Source organism: Trichogramma pretiosum, unplaced genomic scaffold, assembly GCF_000599845.2.
Source record: "Trichogramma pretiosum strain Unisexual culture from Peru unplaced genomic scaffold, Tpre_2.0 scaffold43, whole genome shotgun sequence".
In the NCBI taxonomy this organism is placed as follows: domain Eukaryota; kingdom Metazoa; phylum Arthropoda; class Insecta; order Hymenoptera; family Trichogrammatidae; genus Trichogramma; species Trichogramma pretiosum.
Genome location: NW_019640864.1, coordinates 950,147 through 976,807, shown reverse-complemented (window position 1 = coordinate 976,807; position 26,661 = coordinate 950,147). Strand labels below are relative to the sequence as shown.

The window sequence follows — 26,661 nt, the reverse complement described above, 5'->3', positions numbered from 1 at the left end:
TCATTTATATATCCGTATGCATATATATATACTTTATGTGTAAACGTGTGTTGAAGCACGAAGCGATATCTGCACGAATGGATCGGAGCAGCTGCATGCGGTATTGTGTACGTTAATACGCGGTACTGCAGAAATTTTAAAGCCTCGTTTAAAGAGCCGATTTCTGACTTATCGGCGCGATACGCAATTTTTTCAATTATTTTTGGCATATTCTTTTGATGGTAAATTTTTATCAACGTATATCTTTTATTATTGATAAAATACTTTGGAACATTTAAAATTTCGTATCGTCCACGATGCACGATGTAACACTCGAGTCAGTGCTCGAGAAGGGCCTTCGACAATTGATCGGGCGTGTGGGTGAACAGGGCGCCCGGATTCTGATACTGATTCCTCGGGTCGTAGCAGGCCTCGTATAGCTGCTTGTAGATCGCCCCGATCACCTCGAAGGCCCGACGCTGCGTGCTCGAGCGGTGCACGCTGCTCTGCAGCAGCGATATCTGCGGCAGCAGCAGCACGTCCGGCATCACCAGGAACGTGTCCAACTTGTTCTGCGACGGCGAATGAATAACATTAATAAATGATTCAGGCGTCTTTGAATTGTTCGTGTTCAATTGGGGACTCACCGTGAATTCTTTGATGCTTAACGGGTCCATTCCGGGTATCGTCGATAACGGCCCTTGATCCTTGCCTTGTAAAATTGTGTATATCGGTCCTAGATTTAAATGGGCGACCAAGGAGCTCGCTTGCTCCGACGTTAAAGTATCGATTTGGGCGTCTGATTGTGCCTGATAGAAGGAAACAATTCGTGAAACGTAATTCAATATTTCAAGCTGGAGAATTTGATAAAAATGGTATCAATTGTATTCAGAATCATACTTGTAATCTCTCCAATCGTTGGTCCATGTATTCATAGAGTGCTAGAGTGGAATGTATTTGATGCATACAATTCAAAAGGTAGACTGCCATATCAACAGTTGGAAGTCTTGAAGCAGTTTCGTTTACTTCTTGCAGAAGTGGGTCAATAATACAAGAAACAATCTGAAATTTAATATTCAATTAACACATATTCAGAGCTGATTTTGTATAGTTTCAGAGTTTAATACCTGCAGCATATCTTTTTCTCTATCTTCAGCAATACTTGCTACTGATAATACTTCATTGAGCAATGACAGTAATCTGGATACAGAAGGAGATGGCACTAAATCATTAGCAGGTGGTTCAGCTCTTTCACCCAGTGCAGTTCTAGTTTCTCTTTGCAATCGACTAACAAAACTTTTTTCACTCAAATCCAATAAGTCACCAAACATTCTATCTAAAACACTGTCATGCATGATTGGTTTCAGAGTAGCTCTATAATATCTAATTAATGTTGTAACAGAATAAAGTACTGTTGATGGTGCCTCTACTGCCACAATATGTTCTATCCTAGATTTTAATGGATGGCATAAACCTTCTGTTATAGTACTAAGAGCTTGGTCTATTTGATCTGTCATATTTGTTTTATCACAGAGTTTCAATAAAACTAAGAGATTTTCTTTTTCCACTGGAATAGCTTGATGTAACCAAGCAAGAATATCTCCAACATATCGTTTTGGATCATTAGCATGCATTTCAATGGGATTAGAATCGCTCCCTTGACCTTTTCCTAATGTCAAAGCATCAATAAAGGCACTTACTATTGTTGATCTTCTATTTGTACAATATTCATCTAGAATGTATTTAAATAAAACTGGCCTAGCTTGGAGTTTACTCATAGATTTTACAAGAAGTGGAATTAGTTGTTCATTCTCAACATGTCTGCATTGAGTTTGCATCCACCTGTAAATTCTTTCCAGAGCAGCCTCTTGAACTGAAGTCATATCCTGCATTATATCTAATGCTAAAGTTTGCATGCCTAGTTTTAACAATTGCTGACAGTTATTATGAATTTCCTATTTGAAAATGAATATTTATTAATAAAAGATGTTTCAACTTTTATATATTTTGAATTCTATTTTACCTGAGCTCTATCTAGTACAGAAAAGAATTCTTCAGTTATTGGTGCATCTTTTGAACTGCCTTGCAGTATTGCTGTTTCTTCATCTGTTAAGGTAAAAGTTTCTATCAAGGCAGCAATTATTTCTTGTTGTTTTGTAACTTTGTCACTATAAAATAATCATAGCTATGAGTTTATTATAGTTTTGAGTAGACTTGAAAATACAGGTAAAAAGCATACACTTCAAATTGCAATTTTTTAGCTTTTGCAATAATATCTGTAGAATCTGATTTTGCCTTTTGTAACAAATCAGTAACTTCATCCATATGTTTGCCCATGCCTTTTGCACCAATGTTCATACGATCCAAAATATCTTTCACAGCTTTATAAGCTTTTGCCTCTTCTTCATCGAGCATTTGACCTCGCTCTTTCAAAGTAGTTTCTAGATTTTTCAATGATTCTTCTGTATTTTCAGTGTAAAATGTTGATATGTACTTGAGTGCTTCTATGACTTCCTAAAATTTATAAAACTTTATATTTATCACACTTGTTAAATATGATGCTTGAGTAATTTAAAGTCAACCATACCGGGTCATTTTCCGGCCGCTCATCCACCAAGTATCTTATTTTTCTTCTAATTTCAGCGACTTCGGGATCCTCGCTTTCGATATCTCCAGGCACATTTTCCATTTTAACAAAAAAACTAAGTATCTAACAACTTTGAATCAAATATTAAAACCAAAGTGTACTGTTAAATCCACATTACTTATCACAAATGTTCTGTAGTGTTGATACTCATACGGTCTGCTGGGGCTATGTCAGTAGATGAGGACATCAATTTTATTTCGATCAGCTATACGTATGTATATACGCGGTAAACATAAAACAGGCGTGATAGCTTCTGTCATGCTAGAGCCGTGTTGTTGACATCCTACCTAGTAACGCGCTTATCGTCCATCCGAATGCACTCGGGTTTCAAAAGTTTCAAAAATTTTACGAGAAAACTAGTGGGTATTCGCCTATGCAGCGAGACATAAATAGGTATGATGGTCGTAAAATTTGTTTTGAGTCCGACTCGCATCGCGTCATCGTTCTAGCAGACGTCGCGCTTTTGATAAATTATACATTATACATTTGCGTACAAAACCTCAGGTTGGAAAATGCGATAGATTCATAATTGGCGTAGGAGTGTACTAAAAAAGTTTATCAGCGCAATGTAATCACTTATCATCGTGCTAAGCGAATCTTGGTATATATGTGAAGATTCGGAACTAGTATTATTCTACGAGTGATAGCTTCAAGTGCTCAACTGTTTGATAAATAAGACGTCTTTGTCAAAAATGTCTTCTGACGCTGGTGAACAACTTTACAACAAAATTGACACGTTCGTGTTCTTTGATTTGGAAACAACGGATTTGATAAAAGGCTCTTTGATGCCGAGAATCCTGGAATTATCAATGGTGGCTGTATCCAGAAATTCATTGCAATCTGATAAGAGAAACAGAATGGCATTGCCTCGCGTAATGCAGAAGCTCACACTGATTTTCAATCCGATGCAACCAATCAATTATCATGCTTCAATGGTTTCAAGTAAATATAATATTTCAATCAAATAAATTGTTAATCATTATCTAATTATTATTATTTAATACTCCTTATTTTTAACAGACTTGTGGATCGATAATTTGCAAAGCTTGAAACCATTCGATCAAAATGCTTACAACACAATAATGGAATTTCTCAATAGATTACCAGGTATAATTTGTTTTGTTGCGCACAATGGCAGGAACTTTGATTACCCAGTATTTTTATCAGAACTTGAAAAAATTCAACAAGTAAGGAATATTTTATAAAATGATTCTTTGTTAAATTTATTCCATAATGATTTTCAAAATTTTTAAATTAATTTTAGAATATACCAGACAGCATCTTATGTGTGGATTCCTTTGATGCCTTCAAAGAATTTTTCACTGATGCACCAAATTTACCAGATCCACCAATGGTACCACAAGGTTACGATGAAGTGGATGAAGAAGAAATGGAAAGAATGAATCACTCAAATATATCAATTGATGATAATTGGGATGGTGCTTTATGCATGGCAATGGATGCATATGAACTCAATTCTCCTGGAAATATGGAGATCACTCGCAGAGAAACATGTTCCAATAATTCAGATGGTAAGGATGTATTAGATGCTATTACAAATAAAAGTTCAGAGGCAAACACTTCAAATAGTACACCAGCAAAATCAAATACTTCAAATAACATGCAAGAATTGAATGAAACTACACCTTCAAATCAAATGATTAGATCTTCTATGAATTCTGCTCTAACACCCTGTAAAAAGTTAAATAATGCTAGAAGAGTGTTAAATTATGGTAATACAAAGCCAAAAAATTTTAAGCTTTGTTCATTGCATGAGTACATGACTGGTCAAGAAGCTGAAAATCAGCACAGTGCTGAAGGTGATTGTATTAGTATGTTGCGATGCATGTGTCAAATGGGTATTTATTTTGCTGAATGGGCAGACTCAGCAGCTGTGTCAATGAATTACATTAAAAAAACACGTCAATTAAGGATGACATAAAACAAAATCCTAATCATGGAACTATTCTAAATTTAACTAGTACAGTTATGAAGAATTTTATAAGTATTTAAAATTTTTTAAAAATAATTTTATAAATGTGATGAAACGAGATTATAAAAATCTATTAAGTATGGAGAGAAGTTTATAAGATTTTAAAATTATTATATTAAGTCATGAGTTTACACTCTGGTTGACACCAAAATCTATATTAGTATGGAAACAATTATATTTTTGCACGAATTAAAAATACTTTGATCCTATAATTAATCATAAGAAATAATATTCTCAACTAAAAATAAACTATACGAATACAAGCATGAAAACATGTATTAATATTTTATAATGTAATTATAAAAAGATGTTTATCGACGTAAATTGACAAAATATATTAAGACAAAAATAATCTGCTTTTTTTAAATTCTTTTATGTACATCTTTTATGTATGTATCTCAATGATACTTAATTTATTAGATTTCTGGAGTGTATTATTATTATAATTATTGTACTGTACTTATAGTATTTCTGCGAAGATGCATCATAAGAAAATTCGAGCTTCCACGTGATGTTAAAGCTAATGAATTTCAAAAAAAATGTCAAAAAGGATCGAGTGGAGGCGCCGGGTATCGATCCCGGTACCTCTCGCATGCTAAGCGAGCGCTCTACCATCTGAGCTACGCCCCCTGATGATGAGTAAGTTCAGCTTATGAATCGTACAAACGCTGCAATATTCTTATAGAGCATTGAAAGTTGAAACTTCCGTGAAATACTAAATCTGCTTATAGAAGTAAAATTTCTGAAGTCGACTGTGCCACAAGACAATTTTTTTGTCCATCACAGATATTTAGTATCATGAGATAGTAAAAAATTAATTTCTTACCTCATTGAACCTTACTCACCTCATTCATTTTAATATCTTGTAATTTAATTGTCAATTTATTCGATTTCTAATTACATTTTCATAATTTTCTACATGTACAGAGTGTCAAGAGTAGATACAAAAAAAAAACAATTTCAATCAATTATAAAATTTTGAGATCAATATAGTAAAAAAATGTTTGAATAATTTTAATTATGCATGTTAACTTTTCAATTTAATAATTTATCGTAATATGTTATCGATTAAACACGTGTGTGTCTGAAAAGGTAAGTAGTTTTAAATATCATAATTGAATTAGTTATATTTTATTCAAAATGTCTCTTTGTTTTTTGCTGTGGGTATTAGGTTGTATAGTTAATTAGAGTCAATAAAATTTCGAATTATTTAAGGTACCATTTTTTCACTCAGCTCATTTAACTATCGTTGGTGCTCGGAGTAAAAATTTTATCAAGTAGTCGATGAAATTATACAATTATACAATCATTTAAAAATAATATAGAAAGGTAGTCATATTCAAGACATGATGATTTCAAGCAAACTTTCGAATTATGCGCCACTGAACCGATATAGCTCGAGGTGCGGCGCGCCTTGCGACGCGCAGCTGGTTCGAGTCATTCGTTTCTTCAAAGTTCAAGCCTCTAGCTTCGAGATCGTCTGTCCACCTTTAACCTAAAAAGTTTTATTAAGGGTACACTGCCGGTATCCCAACACGTGTGTTTATTCAAAGAGTTCAACAAGTCTTTTAAGTTTAAACAAAGTAAATTTCAATCAATCCAAAATGGCTCTCGGCAAGCGTAAGTCGACTACACCACAAAATAAAAATAATAATAAAAAAGCACGAGGACCGTCGAATGTTAATACTGACAAAAAGAAGATTCAGAAGAGAAAACCCACTCAAAAGAAACCAAATGTGGATGATAAAAAGTTAATTAAAAAAGAAAATTCTGAGTCTACTACGCCAGTAAAAAAAAGTTTTGACAAAAAGAAGATCCAGAATAAAGGACCAAGAAAACCCAACTTGGATAAGGCGAAAATGATCAAAAAAGAAAAGGAGACTGCTGAGAATGAAAAGCCTAATTGGCTTGAATACAAAAAAGAGCAGAAAGAGTTGAGAGAAAAACGACGTGCCAAAAAATTGGATGATGCTTATGACATTGTCATTCAAGCCAAGAAAATTGGAGAAAAAATCAGACGGGCAGAATTACCCAAAGACGAACAAGCAAAATTGACAAAACAACTTCATGACTTATTAAAAACTCATTATTTGAAGATGATCTTCATGCACGACTTGTCCAGAGTAATTCAATGGCAAATCAAATACTCCAATCCAGATATCCAATTGGAAATAGTAACTGAAATACGACCTCAATTAATCAAAATGTTCTTTTGTAAGTACTCAAAAAATATTATCAAAACATTGCTTAAGACTGCTGGATCATCAAAAATAAAACAAGAAATTTTAGAGGTATGTTATGGTAATGTTGTTAAATTAACCAGTAGTGTTTTATCGGCATCTATGTTTGAAAAAATATACGTTGAAATTGCAAGTGTACAGCAAAAGTTAGCTTTTAAGCAAGAATTTTATGGCGATTATTATAAAAAATCAAAGGACAAGAACATCAAATCAGTGACGGATGTTTTTGAACAATCTCCAGATATGAAGTCAGCTACATTAACAGCTATGAAAGCTAATTTGAACAAGATCTTGAATAAAAACTTGATTAATTCAAGTCTTGTTCATACAGTTCTTTATGAATTTTTATCACACTGCTCAAAAGAAGATAAAGATGAAATAATGGCTTTAGCTAGACCTTTGATCGCTGAATTGTCACAGACAAAAGATGGTGCTAAGGCTGCAAACATTTGCATTTGGAACGGTACAAATAAGGACAAAAAAGTTATGATGAAAACTCTAAAAGAACATGTAAAAAGTATAGCTACATCTGATCATGGATCGCTCATGCTTATGTGTCTATTTGATGCAGTTGATGATACTGTATTACTTAAAAAAATTATCATTCAAGAGATAATAAATAACATTGATGAGATTGCTGCAGACGATTGTGGTAGAAGAGTTATTATGTACATGGTTGCCAAGAGAGATTCAAAATTCTTCCATCCAACAACCATAGATTATTTGAAACAAGGAGACAATAATGAATTCACTAAAAAACCACAAGAAGTCAAAGCTAAAGAAATTTTGGAAAGTGTGAGTGAAAATTTGCTTGAAAGCATTAGTGAGAAACCTTTAATGTGGTTGAATAATGGTAAAATTCAAATAGTTACATTAGCTATTTTGAATAATTGCAGTGGACCCAAACTAAAAGAAGCTTTTGCTTCTGTAGCAAAATTCATTACAGACATTGATTCTGTAATGGACAACAAAGACAAAAAAGATGAAAAGATTAAAGCTATTGAAGAAGCTGGCTTACACATGACTTTAAAAAAGATCATTCAAATGGACCAGAGCAGAAAAGAAAAACAAGAAACAACTTTTGGAGAGGTTCTTCTCGAGTACCTCACTGAAGAAGTATTAGAAAATTGGGTTAAATTCAATAGAGGATGCTTCTTATTAGTTAATTTTATTAAATGCGAATCAGAAGAATGCGTTAAAACTTTGAAAGAAAAGCTTAAAAATGTTAAAAATCTGAAGGCAGAGTCAAGTAAAGGAGCAGAGATATTGCTTGAAAATTTGAATTAATGTTTTTATAAATATTTATGTTAATATTAATTTTTTGTAATATAATACTATATAAATGTATAGTACCTGTTACCTGTAAAATAAAATTATTTTTAAGGATAAATCAAATTTAAATGTTTTTCTTACACACAAAGCCTTTAACCTTGCAGAAATTATGAGAAATTTAATAATGATATAAATTTTCAATTGTAATATTTTCAATTTTACTGCCCATGAATAATTTACAAATAAAATTTGAACTTTTTTTTCTTAAATAAGCTTTCATTTACATATGGTTACATGCATTTTTACGTTTTGAAAGCGAAACGATTCAATGTAAGAGTAAATAATAATTCAAAAATAATTCAAAAGAAATAGAACTGAACACTCAAACATCTGAAATTTTAACTCATTTGAATTGATCGAACATTTATATAATTGCACTGAATAAATCGAATACAAACGATTTCGTCAAGCAGCACGAGAACTTGCAATTCTCTCATTGATTTCATCAATCAAATACGGATCAATTATAAGTAAAATATACATATGCAGAGGCTCTTAAAAAAAACGCACAACAAAAAAAATATCTACGGCTCGTTGAGCGCCGATTTCAATAATCATTGATCGTTGAGCACGAGTCCCAAACAACAGCTCAAAACGCCAGGAGGGCCAATAGCCGCCAATAACTGCCGACTGAATTGCGAGCCTTGCAGCTGTGGCTCGAAGTGATCCCGCAGATACTGGCGAAATTCCGAGTGAAATTTCTGTCTGTCGCGCTCGAGCTGCCACCGCTGGGCTCGTAGCGATTCGTACTCGCGTTCCTTGAGCTCGTCGAACTCCAGCCGGAAGTTGATCTTCTGGTCGATGCAGTCGCGCGAGCACATCAGTATGTCGCTCATGCACTTGTTGGCCTGGACGACGTTCGGATCCAATTTTCCGAGGTAGCTCTCGCGGGTCGCCGCCTCGATCGCCCTGGCGAGCACTCGCGGGTGCACCATCGCCGCGAGCAAGACCGCGGCGTCGCTCAGGGGGCTGAGCTCCTTCTTGACCATGAAGGCGATGGGCTCGGGAGTCCGCAGCAGCGGCTCCGCGTCCCAGAAGTATAACGACTCCTCGGGGCGCGGATCCTCGCTGGGCAAGTGCAGGAAGTGCAGCACGCACTCCTCCAGGCTCCTCGTGCCGACGTGATTGCTCACCTTAAAGCGGGACGAGTGAGAATTATTAATATTTTTTCGCCTTAGAGCTGATGAACGATTACCTTTTTCCAGTCGCTTCTACCCCCTGTGTAGATTTCCAAGGCCTCGTGCAGCAACGAATTCTCTTGCTCCGTCCATTCGGGTCTAGTTGTGGTACCTTCGACTTGCGTGTTTGTAGATGCATCCGACTGCTCCTCACCCTCGCTCGTTATTGCTTTGAAGAGTAGGGACAGTGCTTTTCTGCGCTCGTAGATTCTCGGTCTCTCGAGCTTGGGCAACGACTGTTCGGCGTAGTTTCGGCTGCCGCCGCCACTCTGGAGAACGTCGGACAACTTGACGTAACAGTCCTGCATTATTTTTGGCTTTTTAGCCGATTGAGGCGTTTGGGGTGATCCGCTCTCGTTGGCAGGTGTCCCGAGCGATTTGGGTGTCGTGCACTTGCTCGTAGGCGTCCGATGGTCGGCAGCTACGGCGCTATCGACCGACGAGAACGCTTTGCAGGGGAATTGCTTGGGTTTCCGGGGCTTCAAGTACATCCTCATCCTCGGCCGATAATTGATCAAGCCCCACTGCTCGAGGAAGCCGTGGATCCGCGCCAGGGCGCACACGTCGCCGGGCAAGTTTCGCCTGCAGGCCGTCAAGGTGAGATAGTCGCTCGGCTGCACTCGATACGTGTCGATCATGAAGTTCCGGTAGAACAGATACATCTCGGGCGTCTTGCTGAGAGGATTGACGTTATTGAAGAACTCGGGCAGGGCTCGGCGCTCGATGTGGTGGATCGAGGCGTAATCGAACCAGCCTATGGTGTAGCTCGGCACGACGATCAAATCGCTCTGATCGACGCGATCGTCTTTCTCCTCGTCCGCGGTGTCGACGCTGTTGTCGACTTTGTCGTTGACGTTGTTGTTGTTGTTGTCGGTTGCCTGACCCGCTGCGGCCTCACCCGAATGGCTCTCTTGCTTTTTCGCGGCTGCAGCAGCTCCCCCATTTTGGGATAGATCGTAATGACAATTGTCGTCGTGAAAGTCGATGCTCCTCTTCGCTTCCTCTTGTTTGTTTTCGGGCGATTTCTTCTGCTCGGTCTCCGATTTTACTTTAGTCCCGAACAGTTCGAATTTATTTTCCGTTGCGAGACGGCTTTTTCGTTTTGGCCTCATGGGGATTCACTTTGTGTCTAGCAGTTAAAACCCTCAATCAACGATACATCTGTACACGAAATTTTCAACGCGCTACTGATGCGCAATATCACTTGGATTGTACTGTACGGAAGGGAAGCAGATGACAGCCAGAGTAATAAATAAAAGGCCCAAAGCTCGCAATGATTGTTATTGTTTACGATCGCGCATGTAACTGAGCTTCCCCAGGCTAATTTTATTCTCACTTAGCTTGGCTGTTGATAGGGTGAGCAATAGCTTCGGTTTTTAATATTACAAAATTAATTTATATTTTTCCTCGCTTTAGCGAAGGTACGGAACAAAATTGGACTATAAAGAATCAAAACTTTATTATAAAAATTCATATAGCATGCAAGGCGTAAGACAGCCCGGTCGCAATAATGAGTGAAATAAATTTAAATTTGTTGTAGTTTTGTGTACATGATATTTATTATAAGTTTGGTGTAATATTCACGTTTATTATTTCAAGTACGAAACTTATCATTATCATAAAAAATCGTTAAAATATTACAATTATTCAGTAGTACCTTGGACAGAGTTAGCGACGAAAATCTTATCTTTTTAGAGGATCGTACAATTCCAATTCCCAGCGGGTTCTTTTTCATGTTCTACGTAGTTGAACTCGTACTCTGGTCCTGATTCAACATCCAAATAATCAGAATTATAAAGAACACCAAGATCATATTATTAAACTCATTATCATCCTTTCTTCGGCGATTATAATAGCGATTATTATAATTTTGATATACAACTCGAAAATTAGCTAAAAGAAAGTTTCCATCATCAAAATTAAAAGTAAAATATTAATCGTCATTGCATATCAAAATCAAAATAAAATCATTTTACTGTAATATGTATAAAAAATATAATACCTCGTATTAAATAATTAGACTCGTGAGCAGTTACTGAAATTCAAGAGAAATAAATATTTTTCATTAAAAAGCATGCATTAAATTTAAGTAAATTATAAGAAAAGGTGTAAAAAAATGTATAAAAAAATCAAATATATAAAAAATTATGCCCCACAAATCTTTCTGGCAAGTATGAGTTGATCGCTGTCCATTTTATCGTCGATCTCGTCTATAATATTGCGAATACGATTGGCATGATTCTGCATAGTAGCCGATGACATCTTTTCGAATAAATTCAGCCCCGAATGCCAGAAGAACGGAAGCTTCTCTTTTTCCAAAGCTTCCTTCAATTTTCTTAGTCCCTGTGTGTTAATATTTACTGAAGCTTTTATTCCGCTTTTAATTTTATTATCAATATGTGTGATACGTACGTGCATAAATAGCCAAGTTTTAGATCCTCTTACGAATTGATCCAAGTCTTTTTTGTGATTCTCTAATTCGTGGAAGAAAATCGTCTCCATATAGTAACTTACAATACTTTTTAGATCATGAGTATCGCGGAATTTCTAAAATAAAATCATATTTTATTCAGAAGTTTATATCGTTACTATTACTACATGGCTAAAACTTACCTTCATTAATTTTATTATAGACTTCACTGCACCGCTTTTATTTAACATAGCTTTTTCATTTTCGGAAAAGGATAAACGCCAAAGTAAGTTATCATTCCATATTGATCCGTATAGTGGTTTTGGTACCACTCTAAACGGTCTCTTCTGCAAAACGAATAAGTCTTAGCACATTGAGCATAAAATTATTATTAATATTACATAAAGTTATACATCTTCGTTATATCTTTTGTATCCAGAACTTAACTGGACACCATTGAATTCAATACAAGGTACAAGATCGACGTCGAATACGTCATCACCGTTCGGCTTTCCGATCATGATCGTAAATGCAGGACCTGATTTTTTGTGTCTCATCTAGCAATAATTAAAAGTACATTAGTTTAAACATTTGCTAATAATTTTGTAATTTAATGAGTGAAATAATTACATAATAGGTTCTTCCCCCGTGGTATAATTCGTATCCAGAAGGGCCCCTTCGCAGAGTATTGAAAGCTGACATAATTACACTTTCCAACCACGAACGGAATTTATTTTGATCCAAGTAATCATTGGAATCTGTTATTTTTTTGAGTTCTTCTTTATACCGTAGACAATTGGGATCTCTTCCTCCTCTATAATTGATCTTTATTTTTACATAACCGACTTTATTGTGATTTGTATCAATCTGTAAAAATGAAATTCGAAGATGTAAAAATAAAGTTTGAATGGAATAGTGTAATCTACTTACCACTAAATCAATGCTCCAATGATCTAATTTATGTACCAAGTACAGATCAAATTCATTTGGGCTACCATATTTAGTTCCCTTATAATAACTTCCGCCGAAGGCAATCCTATTAAAAATTGTTTCAAAAAGTTTGTTGTCCTTTTTCATCAGTGGAATGAGTGTCTCATTAACAATCTAAAAATGTATAAAACAAATTGTTATTGTAACTTGAGTTTCAATTAACAAAAAAAAATATTTTGAAAAATAGACGATCAAAACTGCACCGCCATTTGCTATCAAATTGTTTTTTCAAACTTCAAAATATATCGGAAAAGTTTCAAAGATCTGTGATCTTTATTCGATCGATTATCTTTTAATCGACCTTTCCATTAATAATTTCCGAATCTAGTCGGGTTTACTGTATTTTATATGCTTCAGCGCAAAAACCGCACTAATAAATTCAAGGGACAAAAGAGGACCTTAGTCTTTTGCTAATTAGAGAATAGAACTAAGGTACGTTTTTGCCTCTTGAATTTATTAGTGCGGTTTTGCGCTGATGCGACGATATCGTGTAACGGGGATCCCCGTAACGTAAGCACTAAGCACTTAAGCAAGTACAGCATATCGTAAGATATTAATACGATACAAACTGATAAAAACTTATTTGTTGAAAATATTGTTCGTTTGAAATTATTGTACGTTTGAAAATATTAAAAAAAAAAAAAATTTATTGAATACTTGCCGCTCTTAATAGCTCGTTGTTTTTTGTGCACTCTGCATCGGCCAGCGTTAAATAATCCTTCTCGATCTTTTGAAAAACCGTATCATCTCGATACTTTTTTTCCGTATACACGGAACCCTGGGGTACGACGTAGTTCGTCATCTTTAACTCTCGAAAAAAGCCCAGTAGTCTTTACAGAAAAGCAAACGTTCAACTCTGTGGGCCAGTTGAGAAGACTATGCGAAGTCGCTCGAACTTCAGTCGGCGTTTTATACTGCACGAAGCGCACGAAGCGCAGAGAAGCAAGAAAAAGAAATAAAAATATGAGCGCGACCCAAGCTTCTAGCGACCAATCGGCAGCCTCAACGTATGGCGTAATCTCGAGAAGCGAGCCTCCTCTCTGCACTGTTCGGGCGTCTGTGAATTTTCGATTTACAGCTTGTGTGCGTCGCTCTGTAAGTTGCGCGAAATAAAGGGCGAGAGCGAACATTTGCAGCTATAAAGATATGTAAAAACTTCCTCAAACGGAAGTTAAATGTACCACTTCGTGCTGCGACCATGTGTGTTTGTACGCAAAAATGTGATTGACTTCGTTTCGTGTTTATCATCGGATGCGCGCGAAACGCGTTCTTTCTCCGGGCCTTCAATGATTATAATATTCGTCAAATATAATGTAGCCGTATTAATTAAAAACTGGTTCTAAAATAATCGATTCTCAGCAAAGTATATGCAATGTATTTTTGAATGTAGTTTATAGAAAGGCAACGAATCAATGAATTCTCTGTAAAGCAGAGAGAAACACGAGCGACGTTGCAGTCCTACATGTATAAACCGGCGAGAATGCTAATTTTAAAATTGTTTTTAAAACACATACGATACAGCAGTATAAATATTCAAAACTATTCACAAAGCCTCAAGTTACTGAACTTTGTTTCCACTCTTTTCTTTACTCGAGCACGAGACCTATTTTTATAAATACTTGGAGGTTTTAACGAAGAAAATGTTTGCCCTTAGTTTATAGATACACCGGATAAAATATTGGTACTATATTTTTTTCAATCTGTTGTATTTTGTTTTTATTTATTTTACGAATCCTTGCATTCACGAGCCTTGCTTCAAAAGTCTTATTTTTAGTTTTTCATCTATTTTTTACTTCATTGTTATTACCAAAGAGTATACGCGATCAAATACTTTCTAGTAAAAGTATAGATCATTATTGTCAAGGTTAATATTTTTTTTTGAGTGAGGGAAACTAAATTTAATATCATTCCCAATATAAAAGTCGATAAAGTAGTGAATGACTATCGAAATCGAACGATTATCATTCAACAATCATTATCGGCAAAAATTATCGATCAAGTTATGGATTGGATTTTTTTCAAATCAATTGATTGTTTTAATAAATGATGTAAGTAAAATATTTAAAAATATAACGTTTAAAAAATTTATATCAGCATTCATTCGTAAGAAACTTTATTTACAAAAAGTCTCAGATATGATCACGTTTAAAATTTTGCATAGAAAAATTAACATAGATACGCGAGTGCGTTTGAAAAGTGATTACACATTTGCAGACATTTGTTCGTCGAAGAAACAAAAAGTAACTCGAGCTTTACACGCGATAGACGTGCGAAATTAAAAAAGAAATCTCAGTCGAAGCTCCGTGTGTCCTCTCTCGATCAAGCGGAGATGCCAACTACGCCACAGGCCAATCTGTCGCCGGCGTTGCCGGTCGTGCGGGAGCCCTCGTTGCCACCACGGCCGAGATCGTCGGGCAGGGCGTGCACGACGAAGGCGCGACCGACGATGCTGCGGTTGCCGAGCAGGGCTATCTGTCGGTCGACCATGTTGATGTGGGCGACTCCCTGGGCGTCGGCGAGCACGTTGCCGAGGTCACCCACGTGACGGGAAAAGTCATCGGGTCCTCCGTGTTGACGCTGTATAGAAGAACAAAAAAGAGTTATTTTTGTAAAAAAAACCGAATAATCCTTTGTTTCATGCGTTTTGAAAATATCGCCATTTATACAAGCTTGCGCGCGACTAGATAGATGTAATGAAGTAATCGCTACTGTCAGCTCTTATCCTCGACATTAATCGTACCGCTCGTGGCTTGCCTCTATCGTTTCAAGTGCGTACTTATAACAACTATTACCTTATCGGGATTGAAGTGCGAACCGGCGGACTTGCAGCCTCCGGTGATGTCTCCCTTCTCGTGCACGTGGAAGCCGTGGAGCTGATTGGGCGTCAGGCCGCTCAGGGTGCCGGTGACCGTGACCGGACCCTGGAGGCCGCTCTGGGTGAGCTTGAGATGGCCCCAGACGACCTGGCCGGTGGTCACGTTGGGATCCGGGGATATGAGGACGGTGGCCACGATGTTCTCCGCCTGGCAGGCGCCAAAGAGGCTCAGCGCGACGAGGCTCAATGTCACAAAGCCGTTCATTGTTATGCTGGGATGTGTATACGGGTCTGATGAACGAAATTACATATTATAAGGATGGACATTTTGCGTTGTAGTTATGTAAAAAAAAAGAAGAGAAATAATAGCGGCGCACCGACTTTACAATCGTAACTTCAGAATCTTGTCTTTATTTCTCGGCAAATAAATCGATTTTGATGCAACACGTGCGTGCGCGTGTTTGTGTTTCGATAGTCGTACGACTCGTGTAGTTTATTTTACTTTGTAATTAAGCGTAATTGAGAAAATATCCTATGCATCTATAATGACATCTCGATAATTTTGTAACGCTTTCGTAATAAAATCAACTTTTAAATACAGATCGAGGAGGCTTTTGAAATATCGCATCGCGCGTTTTAACATCGAGGTGAAAAAGTTGACGGAGGAATTCGGGTTTACAGCAAAAAGTTTACTAGCTACTTTTTGCAATTTCATTTTATTCAATTTATTTTTACAAAATTGACGTTATTTTTTTCTATAAAACAAGTTGCGATTTTGAATTATTCATAGGATAGTCTATACATGGTAAATACAAGTTTACATTGAAAGAAAAAAAATTGATTCACGTTGAAATATCGTATACTTTTGAATTGCACCAGTTGCAGCACTATGTGGATTGTATTTACCTCGATACAAGATAATAATATTTGCCTTGACGAAAAAAAAGGAAAGAAAAAAGACCGAAGAAGAGACGCAATGTCCGCACTCGGGCACACAAATTGGGCAAGCGTAAAAAAAAGTGAAAGTTTATTTACCTGCGCAAAATCACTGGGTAAAGTTCGTAGCGTCGCTCGTCTCCTCGAGTGACACACTGTGCTCGACTACCTCGACTCCGTTCGTTTTTATGCGTTTCGTCCGTGCGGCGGCTGACCCCTACTACCATCGCAGATCTCGATCGTTGACGCGCGCGGCGCACCGACTTCATTCATCGCCAACAACGAGGCCGACGTAATACCCATTTGTTGATGCTATACGGCTCTGGCTTATGAGAGGGAACGAAAAATCTCCTCCTTTGTTTGGACTGCCTGGGAAAAAGAACGTATCCTTCTTCTTTTTTTTTAACATTCACGTGCTAAACTAAAACATCAGATTTGCGGCATAATTTTCATTGAGGCGTTGCATAATAAAGCGTAAGATTATCTCCGTTAACACGACCATTATTACCAATCGAGTCCTAAACAAACAATGCGAAATTTAGGCAAAGGAGAAACGAAAATTTTAAAATATTTATTTTTCGACATTACAAAAAGAAGAAAAACATTTTTGACCTAAAAAAATGCATCTCATGGATGTATACGTCAATCATCGTTGACAATATCAGTCGAGTGCAACGATATAAGAAAAAAAAGGCATTAAAGACGCAGACGTCGAAGAGCGTATCGATTCACGTAGTTATAGAGGATTGTTGTCAATCTCGTACGTGAGAGATTAGACGCTCCGGCAATCAGACGCACGTATGTTTCATATATCTTTATATTACCTGGACAATTTGTGAGCGCCGATAGGAAATTTTTCATTTTAATTTTTCGAACGATTGTAGCACTTACTCCAAAAAAATTGTAAATCGTGATTCATACAATTTTTTTTCATTGGCGTGTTGTTTTTTTTGTGAAATCAACTCAAGTTTGTTTCTCTTGAATGATAAGTGGAAGTATAAATTAAGTGAGTTCGAGTGTTATTCTGAAAAAAGTTGAGGGGGATCTGAAAATAGTTTATTTGATCTGAATAAATATCTGATTGAATCTACGTACCCAGTGAATTCAAATAGATATTTTTTTGATTTAGAACAAAAAACTCAAAAATCGGAAATCATACCTTCGTTTATGAAAATTATTATTCCTTTGATACCACTGAATATGAAAGAAATAATTAGAATGTAGCTCCACCAAATTTTTTCTAATAATTATCATAAAATTAATCGTAATATGTTCACCATTTTGATCAGTAACATAGTTTTTAGTCATATAATATTATCAGGGCGGCGAAGGTACCGAAGCCAAACTATACAACATTTTTGCATGGCATAAAAGTCGTCAATGAACGATGTTATAATCGTTATTTGATCAAGTTTGCAAAAATATCAAATTTCAAATCCGGCTCTAAAAGGACTTTGTGCTATCAACTAATGACTGCAGGTGGAGCAACTCGCAACACGTGGTGCGTCAAAATCAAATTGACAATTCGCCGCTCGGTTGATCTCGCGACGCGGAATACGATAGTTTCAAAGAACGCTTAACCTTTAAATTTCAAGAAATTATTGTTTTGGGTAAGTTATTTAAAATGTATAACTTTCTTATTTATAAAAAAATAAATAAATAAACAACTAAATTAAATTTATCAAACTGATGCCTTTTATTCTACTAATTGGTTATTTTCATTTTGATAAAAATATAAAGCTGCCTATTTGTAGTCCAAACCCAAAATATTATTGTCTCGAGTAGGAGATCTAAGATATACAAACGGGTTATTTTGAATAGTGAATTGACAGCCTCAGAACTTATTGTATTAAGAATATATCAAGTCCAGGGTGACAAATAGAGCTTTCATGTAAAAGCTCTCTGCACACAGATTTTCTTTGAAAAATGATCGATTGATATTTTAGAAAAAAAAATTGAAAATATTCAGTTTTAGCTTGGTTTAGGTATCTCTATGTATTTAAGTGTTGTTATCTATTGTATAAATTAATGTTAATTTCGTCAATTGTTTTACAGTTATTTACCAGAAAAGCATCATGAGTTTAGCAACCAGTAATACTAATGCAGCAAGTGGAATCCCAGATAAACACTGGCAGCCTCCATTTGTTGTTCTTGAAACTTCGTAAGTACATTTTTAAAATCCTTGAAATGACACAGTAAAACGTTTTAAAGTTTATTAAACTCAAAATTATTGAATAATTATTATTATTTTAGAATGGGCGAAATCGTTGTTGAGCTGTATTGGAAACATGCCCCTATTACCTGCAGAAACTTTGCAGAATTGGCAAGAAGGGGATACTATCACAACACAAAGTTCCACAGAATCATTCGAGATTTTATGATACAAGGTGGAGATCCCACTGGTACAGGAAAAGGTGGCATGTCCATCTATGGAGAATGCTTTGATGATGAAATTCATGAAGACTTGAAGCACACAGGAGCAGGAATATTATCCATGGCAAATTCTGGACCAGACAGTAATGGGTCTCAATTCTTCATTACCTTAGCTCCAACGCAATGGCTTGATGGAAAACATGCTATTTTTGGAAGAATATACAGTGGCATGCCAATTGTACAAAGAATAGGATTGGTGGAGACAGATAAAAATGACAGACCAATTGATGATGTTAAAATAATAAAAGCTCATGTTAAAAACCCATAAGGTCAAAATTGTAAATTATATAAATATTATATAAGTAAGGTATTAAATAAATATTATTTTTTAAACAACATTATTACATTTGCTATATTATTAATTAATTTATTAAAATTTCATTACAGTTAATAATTTTAAGACGCAATATCTCTCAATAGTGAATAAAAAAATAGTAAATAAAGTTTTATTTATAACAATTTGATCAATGTAACAAATATGCATGAGTTGATAATGTGTGATATAATATTTATACATATTATTTGAAGTTTTAGTGAGTACATGAAAGTTTTAATGATATAAAATTGATTTTGATGTACATGTTAAGCTTCTTCATTCAGTATTTTAATGAATGCATACAGTTTCTCTTGTGGAAAAATAATTATTCATCTGTTCATTTGTACTCTAGACTACATAGAATTTCTCATTTTCCAAGTATAATAATTTGTGCAGAATACAATTATTTTACAATTTTTAATTTATAGATTCAACAAACTTTTATATCTATGCACATAAAATTGCTCCATTAAATGCATAATTTTTGAAATATTAACAAGATCGAAAAATATTTCACAAAACTTAGGGCTACATGTTAAAATGGATAATAGCAGTATAAGAAAACAGATTGTTAAATCAATAAAGCATACACATACTGAATTCATTCGTTTTTTTCAGTAATTAATTTACTTAGGTTTGTGCCTCATAATTGGTATGGGACATTTCATAATATCACAAAGTTGATTTCTAATTGGTCTGAGCTCTTCAACAGGTTTTTCCCAGTCCACAGTGTTCAATTTGTTTAATAATTCAAGCAATTCGTCCTCTTCAACATCTATGTCATCTCCAAATAATGTTAAAGATTCATATAATCTGCTTGCAGTTGCTTTTCTTACAAACTTGAATTTATGACATAAATAAATGCTCAATTGTGAAAAAGCACCTTTACCAATTGGTCCTTTGACTTGTAATAAATGACAAAATATTTTCACACTGTTCAACTGACTTTGTGTTGCATTAATGGATTTACTCTCTTGTTTTAGTAAAGTTAGTATTCTTCTCGGCATTTCATTTTCTGGGTCATCAATGATATTTTGTATGCATCCAGAACTGAAAAGTCTATCTAAGAAAGCTAAACTAGCTGAAATCATGCGATCATCACCATGACAATCTTCAAAAATATTACATATTTCTTGACACAGTGACAATAAAGTTTTTTTATCTAATTGCTGTAAGTATGAAAATAATGATAAACTTGAATGTTTTACTAAAGATTCTGATAAGCCACCAACACTGAAAATAATTCCACGGAGCAAATCTTGCACATATGGTGGATAAGATAACATTTGTATAAAAAGTGGAAACGTTTCACTCTCTGATTTCCAGTCAACAAATTGTCCATCATCATTGTTGCCAGAAAATAATACTTTGAGTTCATGGTGATATGGAATATTAGGAAGTTGACTATGGATTAAAGAATTGAAAGATGTACCAGCTTTAGCTCTGGTTCTATCAATTCTTTCAACTGCTTGCTGAGCTATACCACCAATTACTTTTGTCATAAGATTTTCAGTTAGTATGTCATTATAGCCAGCTTCATGAACCAAGTTAGTTAAATTGAATATAGCAGTAATAGTTGCCTCACGTACCCAAGATCCTATATCACCACGACTATCATTTGTATAATCTTTTAGCCCATTAAAAAGACATTTGTATAAATCTGAGACATAAGGTTTCCATTGCTCTGAATATTTTAGTCCCAATGTATCACAAATTTTTTTGAGAGAATTTATAGCTTCTTTTCTACTTTCAGCCCAAAGAGTTGTTTCTCTTGTTATGTAGCAGCATTCCATAAGTTTTAAAAATATGTCAGCTCCTTTTTCTGTTAATACTGATACTGGAAAATATCCTATTGCTTGAGAAAAGCCTATTCTGTTCAACTGATTAGTAGATTGAAGATTAGAAAGATATCTATTGATGATTATGTGTCTAGCTTCCTCATCCCAAGTAAAATAATATTCTTCCAGAAAAGCTTGATGTGCTTCAGCTGACATTGTTCGCACAGTGGGGAGTTCATTACTTAAACAGTCTTCCAGTAAGTTTTGCCAATCATCAATATGATCTTTAATATTTACATGACAATGTACTGAGGCTAACTTTTTTATAAGCGTGACACATGCTTGTTTGATAATTTCTCCACCAAGACCACGAAGTTGACCACGGTTCTTACAGGTTTTAACAATATTTTGGATTTTGTTGAGTTGTTCTGGTGAGATAATATTACTTATATCAGTATTAAGTTTCTTTTGTAAAGCTACCAAAATCTCAGCAATTGCTAGAATAGCACCATGACGTACAAATAAGTCTATGGAATCAATGTATTCCAAAAGTATAGGAAAAACATTTTTGATCATGTAATTAGCATCTAAATCAGTGAGATTGTGCAAAGCCTGAGCAGCGAGTTCTCTTATTGCTACATCCCAATGAGTAACTTTTTTCTTAATCAAATGGTTAACCAGAGGTTCAAAATATCCTTCGAATTTAGCCACATGTACACTAATTTTAAGATAAGCATTACTACGAACTCCAACTTCAAAATAATCAGCAGCTGCAATTATATCTATTCCATGTGGGAAATTTCCTTGTCTACCAACATTTTCTTGAAAAGCTGCAGAACTTGCTCTACGACAATTGATTTCACGATCAAAGCAAGTAACCACTAAAAGAGCTGGAGCTATTTCTTTGACGTGGGGTTGAAAAACTTCGGGTTCAAAAGCTCTAGCAAATGACCAACAAACAAAGCATGCTGCATCTCTAATAATAGAACCCACAGGACCATAAGCTCTAGGTTCATCAAATATCAGAGCCTGTATGACTAGAGGTATTATTTCTTCAAGTCTGTAAGATAAAATCAAACCTCTTCTACATAATTCTGCTAAAGCTAAGCAGCCTCCATGCCAGGCTGTTTCAGAATCTCGAGTTGAAAATAAATTCAAAACAAATCCAAGAACATCGTCAGCTAAATCTATTGGTAAACGCGCCGTAATTCGTCCAATACCCTTAGCAGCAGACCATCTGATTATCATAGATTTATCTTGTAAGCCTTTTATAAGATGTTCCAAAATATCTTCCATGATTGGAGGGACTTCTTGATCTTCGCTTTCTGATACTTCATAATCTTGTTCTAAAATAACTGGTTCCTTACTGCTGGACTCAACCACATTGTGAGTAAGCATGATAGTTCTGGAAGCTTTCTTATACCTCCATGGTTTGAAGTTTGACTTGAGTAATGTAATGCCAATTCTCTGGATAATTTTCATAGAAAATTTTCTCACAAGGTCAGCAGAGCTTTCATTAAGCTTACATTCAGAAATTTTATCCAATATCATTTGAGTATATGGTACGAGATCTTCTCTACAGCTATGTTTTATAACTGAAGCTATGATAGCTAAGGGTCTATGATTTAATTTATCTTTCTCAAAATTACTAAGACTCCACATTATCATGTCATCCAAATGCTTTTCTTTGACATCTGATCTCGTTAAGAAGTTAGCTAAGAGATAAATTCCAGCAATCGAGCAGGCATCCTTGGATGAGCAATACTTTTTACAGATATCAAGTACCCTCATAGTGACAGTTTGTTCTGGTTTGATTTCGCTAGTTTCAAGCCTAGACATTGCAAATGGTATCTTTGAAATGATGGACAGCCATATCAATAGCACGTACCTCGTTTGCCAGTTTTCTTTGTCGTCCATATTCTGTTTTTCGAGCATCTCCAAAACAGGATTGAAATCTGTAACTTCGTGTGGCAAATATATTGCAATTTTCTTGTAAGTCTTGACACTCATGATGATGTAAATGTATTTGAAAAAATAATGCTTCAGTGACTCGGACTCGCTTCTCTCGCGTACGAATTCTATCAACGGCGAGAGAAAGCTCTCCAAGTAAGGGTCGAGCAGCTGCGGTTGATCCTGATACTGTTTCAAAATAAAACAAAATCGGTCCATATTTTTCTCCATCGTCCTGGCCGGTAAATCTGGTGTTTGGAGCTGCTGAATGAGATGATTGATCTCGTCGAACTCCTTGAACACGCTGTGACCGCCGCCGACATTTGTGCATTCGAGATCATTATCGTTGGGACTCATTTCTCTAGGCTCAATTTGACATTTGCTTATTTATTTATGTATGCTCGCAATTCAGCCCGTGCGCGTTTGTATATCGTGCAGCTTTTAACCTCGATTTGAAGTCTCTCGTCGATCCTTCAAAAACTTGACACAAGCACACGACGATGCTCAGTAAATTCCAAATATGTAAGCTACGTCGTCACGCGCGCTGAAGTCTGAACGATAGAGCAAATCGTGATTTTACATGGAATCGCCAGAGGGAGCTTTCGATTGTTACTCAGCTCATTTGAAATTTTTGACGATGGATTTAGGTAACAAAAGTTCGGTCAACAAAATTAAAAATAATTCGAATTTAAAACTAATCAAATTTTAATTACTCTACTCAGTGCTTAAATTGTTTTATCTCGAGTTTCCTCGAGAAACTTTGAATGCTTTTTAATCACGGTCGAGTAATTGTTATTCGTTAATTTGATTTCATAAAATTATGAGAACGCAAAGATATAAATTATGAATCATCGGAAGCTAATTAAAAACTCACAATTACACGCTAGCACGCGAGCCTCGCCCTTTAAATGACGTAGCTCTGCGCGTTTAAAAGCGAGACGTTTGGGTTGCAAACTTGCAATGTAAATTCGCCGAATTCATTCGCGGACTGTATATTCTCTCCAGGGCCACCTATCGTCTTCGTTGCGAAATCACGTCGTCAATTCGCACTAAACCGTTATCTTATCTGCAACGTCTATGGCTATACAATATTCTATCGCGCACACACAGACACGCACAAGACGACAACGGGATCGACGGGGGAATATAAAAAAAAAACACCTACTCATCCATGTCTACTGCTCTGTGTTGCTGGTGCTGCTGCTCGCTCAACATCTGACATTGAAAAGTCGCCACTTGTCCGGTCAAGGCGTTTTATTTTTTTTTACAAAGTTTTTTATATAACAATTCTCGCTCGTTGAAGCGGCTTTTCTCTCTTGCTCGGGATAAACAATAAATAAGTTGTCCACAATGTCAGAGCCGACGTCATCATTGTCGGAGACGTTGATCGAGCCCGACGCCTCGGGGGTTGTAACGAGGCTTGCACAAATTCTCGAACGCTACGCTACCGATGTCATCGAGGCAGAGGATATCTTCAAAATTGGACTGTCAGGTGTGTGTCTGTGACTGAGTGTGTGTTTTTTTTTTTCAACAGACCCACATTCTCGAAGACCCCGTCTCGCGATTCTTTTTCATTGACTATTCATAATGACTCATTCACCTGCATTGTGGAAATCTAAATGAAATCTAAATAATGACAAATTTCCAACCGACTATTGTTTAAGGTTATATGGAAGAGCTTTTCCCCGCTGCAAGCGCCAAAACCGTATTTCTCATAAAGACGTAATTAGCGTAAATTATTTATCGGTCGACTGATGCAACGTAGCTCGCTTCAATCGTAAAATCCTCATTATAAACAAACACTCTTGTGTCGTCATTCACGGGATAATCGTATCATTTTTTTTTCTCTTATCTCCGGGAGGGAGGGGGATCGAAAATCCGAAATTACTCTCAGCCGAATGGTGGTTTTTTATAGAAAAGTGAAGCGTCTGATGCTATGTATGATTTTACCATAAATCTAGTGTGGAAATGGACTGATATCATTCTAAATTGAAGATTTTTGAATTTAGTTCATTCACGTTTAGGATAAATGAACTTTCAATAATATAAGTTTTCGTAAATGAGCTCTTAGTTTCATGATGATTATGATATTTTGAAAACTGAATTATTTGATTCTTATTTCACCATTAGGATCATTAAACAACAGCATCGGACGCTTCACTTTCTATAAAAACCACCATTCGGCTAAAAGTAATTTCGGATTTTCGACCACCCCCTTATCTCCGTTCATTCGACGCGCTAATTATCATTTTCTAATGATTCAAATTGTGAATAATATTCTCATGTTTTAGGTGGCTCTTTGGTCAAATTTCTATCCGAGGGTTTGCCTCTTGTAAAAACAGACTGGAGCAAATGGAGATTTTTCTTCTGCGATGAGAGGATAGTTTCCTTCGAAAATACTGAATCAACTTTTGGACTATATAGAGCAAGTTTGATTGGAAAGATTCCTATTACTGAGGATCAATTTATAAAGATTGATCCCCAGCTTACAGGTAACTAACTTACAAAATAATTTTTTGCTCAGCTTGGTTGACAATTAATTTAATTAATATTAACTTAACTGAAAAACTCAAAATTATTTCTTTTAGCTGAAGATGCAGCTAGGGACTACATCAAACAAATGACACTGTACTTTCCTCCGGATAGTATACCAAGGTTTGATGTTTTACTTTTGGGAATGGGCCCTGATGGTCATACTTGCTCGCTGTTTCCCAATCATCGTTTATTAGAGGAAACTAGTTTGTGGGTGTGTCCCATCAATGACTCTCCTAAGCCGCCTCCTTCAAGAATAACTCTGACATTCCCAGTTATTAACAATGCCAAGGCATGTATTTTTGCTGTCACTGGTGCAGGCAAAAAAGAAATGGTCAAAGTAAGTGGTATTTTCTAAATTAAAATATATTATGAAATTCGAATTTCATGTTTTTTTTCTTTGCAGAGAATTTTGAAAGACAAAGAGAATTTACCAGCTGCTAGAGTGCAACCAACACATGGAACCCTATACTGGATCTTAGACAAAGAAGCAGCTGGAGGTTTATAGTTTTCTTCTAGACTGACCCCGTGTGATTTAACATTCCATTTTGTAACTTACTATACTACACTTGTCGGGCTGCTAATTTTATATCTCTATGTAAACAATAATTTTTGTATGATATAGATAAATCAAATTAATGAAATATATAATAGGTAGGCAATTATATTATTATATTAAAAACTGTTAAATTTATGTAAGCCGCTTCTAATATTTATAACATCAAACGCGCTTTTTACACTTGAGTAATTTATGTGTCACCTTTTTAATTGGCCTAATGTTGATATTTTTTTGATTAAAAAAACGTACTTAAAGATTCTGCAAACAGTTTTTTATATTTTATTCGTTACTCTGCAATATTGCATGATAGTGTACTGTATTTTGAAAATAACTTTACCGATATTGTAACGATTTCTGAATGAAAATTTTATTCAACTCACGCTGGTTGTTTGCTCTATTGTTGTCATGACAAATTTATTTAGATCTGTTATTAATTAATGTCACGTAACGATGAAAATATTGTATCGTAATTATTGATCGTCTGTAAATAATAAAATAAAACCCAACTGAAATTCTTCGATTTACTGAATCGTAAAATCTTTTTCATAATCCCCATTCCCAAGCTGTGTTTTT

At 35.6% G+C, this 26,661-nt stretch overlaps 9 protein-coding genes and 1 non-coding gene across 11 annotated transcripts; 4 read left to right on the top strand and 6 right to left on the bottom strand.

The window, feature by feature from the left end:
• Nucleotides 1-231: 231 nt before the first annotated feature.
• On the bottom strand, nt 232-2,804 carry LOC106649578 (conserved oligomeric Golgi complex subunit 6). Its single transcript, XM_014367037.2, has 7 exons — nt 2,567-2,804; nt 2,219-2,493; nt 2,003-2,147; nt 1,107-1,934; nt 880-1,041; nt 627-788; nt 232-551 (listed from the first exon to the last, which is right to left on the bottom strand). The coding sequence occupies exons 1-7, from the start codon at nt 2,666-2,668 to the stop codon at nt 318-320; spliced, it is 1,908 nt and encodes a 635-aa protein (XP_014222523.1). The 5' UTR covers nt 2,669-2,804; the 3' UTR covers nt 232-317.
• Nucleotides 2,805-2,936: 132 nt separating this feature from the next.
• On the top strand, nt 2,937-4,971 carry LOC106649579. Its single transcript, XM_023457603.1, has 4 exons — nt 2,937-3,019; nt 3,131-3,568; nt 3,647-3,813; nt 3,891-4,971. The coding sequence occupies exons 2-4, from the start codon at nt 3,319-3,321 to the stop codon at nt 4,566-4,568; spliced, it is 1,095 nt and encodes a 364-aa protein (XP_023313371.1). The 5' UTR covers nt 2,937-3,019; nt 3,131-3,318; the 3' UTR covers nt 4,569-4,971.
• Nucleotides 4,972-5,176: 205 nt separating this feature from the next.
• Nucleotides 5,177-5,249, bottom strand: Trnaa-agc. Its single transcript has one exon. It is a non-coding gene; the product is annotated as a tRNA-Ala (tRNA).
• A 538-nt stretch (nt 5,250-5,787) lies between these two features.
• Nucleotides 5,788-8,163, top strand: LOC106649599 (pumilio homolog 3). The gene has a single exon (XM_014367068.2). The coding sequence runs from the start codon at nt 6,224-6,226 to the stop codon at nt 8,144-8,146; it is 1,923 nt and encodes a 640-aa protein (XP_014222554.1). The 5' UTR covers nt 5,788-6,223; the 3' UTR covers nt 8,147-8,163.
• Nucleotides 8,164-8,318: 155 nt separating this feature from the next.
• LOC106649605 (SWI/SNF complex subunit SMARCC2-like) lies at nt 8,319-10,618 on the bottom strand. The gene is made up of 2 exons (XM_014367075.2): nt 9,387-10,618; nt 8,319-9,324 (listed from the first exon to the last, which is right to left on the bottom strand). The coding sequence occupies exons 1-2, from the start codon at nt 10,479-10,481 to the stop codon at nt 8,746-8,748; spliced, it is 1,674 nt and encodes a 557-aa protein (XP_014222561.1). The 5' UTR covers nt 10,482-10,618; the 3' UTR covers nt 8,319-8,745.
• A 319-nt stretch (nt 10,619-10,937) lies between these two features.
• Nucleotides 10,938-12,995, bottom strand: LOC106649504. 2 transcript variants are annotated; one of them, XM_023457545.1, is made up of 9 exons: nt 12,973-12,995; nt 12,710-12,883; nt 12,410-12,646; nt 12,193-12,336; nt 11,983-12,126; nt 11,782-11,916; nt 11,526-11,712; nt 11,372-11,404; nt 10,938-11,134 (listed from the first exon to the last, which is right to left on the bottom strand). In XM_023457545.1, exons 1-9 carry the CDS (start codon nt 12,976-12,978, stop codon nt 11,061-11,063), a joined length of 1,134 nt encoding a protein of 377 aa, XP_023313313.1. In that variant the 5' UTR covers nt 12,979-12,995; the 3' UTR covers nt 10,938-11,060. The 2 variants fall into 2 exon arrangements, with proteins under 2 accessions (XP_023313313.1, XP_023313312.1); XM_023457544.1 differs by having other exon boundaries at nt 11,023-11,262.
• A 1,870-nt stretch (nt 12,996-14,865) lies between these two features.
• Nucleotides 14,866-16,789, bottom strand: LOC106649565 (superoxide dismutase [Cu-Zn], chloroplastic-like). The gene is made up of 3 exons (XM_014367021.2): nt 16,620-16,789; nt 15,562-15,875; nt 14,866-15,346 (listed from the first exon to the last, which is right to left on the bottom strand). Exons 2-3 carry the CDS (start codon nt 15,847-15,849, stop codon nt 15,089-15,091), a joined length of 546 nt encoding a protein of 181 aa, XP_014222507.1. The 5' UTR covers nt 15,850-15,875; nt 16,620-16,789; the 3' UTR covers nt 14,866-15,088.
• Nucleotides 16,790-18,024: 1,235 nt separating this feature from the next.
• On the top strand, nt 18,025-19,255 carry LOC106649608 (peptidyl-prolyl cis-trans isomerase-like 1). Its single transcript, XM_014367080.2, has 3 exons — nt 18,025-18,130; nt 18,576-18,681; nt 18,774-19,255. The coding sequence occupies exons 2-3, from the start codon at nt 18,596-18,598 to the stop codon at nt 19,219-19,221; spliced, it is 534 nt and encodes a 177-aa protein (XP_014222566.1). The 5' UTR covers nt 18,025-18,130; nt 18,576-18,595; the 3' UTR covers nt 19,222-19,255.
• Nucleotides 19,256-19,447: 192 nt separating this feature from the next.
• Nucleotides 19,448-23,702, bottom strand: LOC106649583 (tubulin-specific chaperone D). Its single transcript, XM_014367043.2, has one exon. It carries the CDS (start codon nt 23,352-23,354, stop codon nt 19,896-19,898), a length of 3,459 nt encoding a protein of 1,152 aa, XP_014222529.1. The 5' UTR covers nt 23,355-23,702; the 3' UTR covers nt 19,448-19,895.
• A 412-nt stretch (nt 23,703-24,114) lies between these two features.
• LOC106649672 (6-phosphogluconolactonase) lies at nt 24,115-26,353 on the top strand. Its single transcript, XM_014367214.2, has 4 exons — nt 24,115-24,489; nt 25,289-25,489; nt 25,586-25,869; nt 25,936-26,353. The coding sequence occupies exons 1-4, from the start codon at nt 24,348-24,350 to the stop codon at nt 26,035-26,037; spliced, it is 729 nt and encodes a 242-aa protein (XP_014222700.1). The 5' UTR covers nt 24,115-24,347; the 3' UTR covers nt 26,038-26,353.
• Nucleotides 26,354-26,661: the final 308 nt, after the last annotated feature.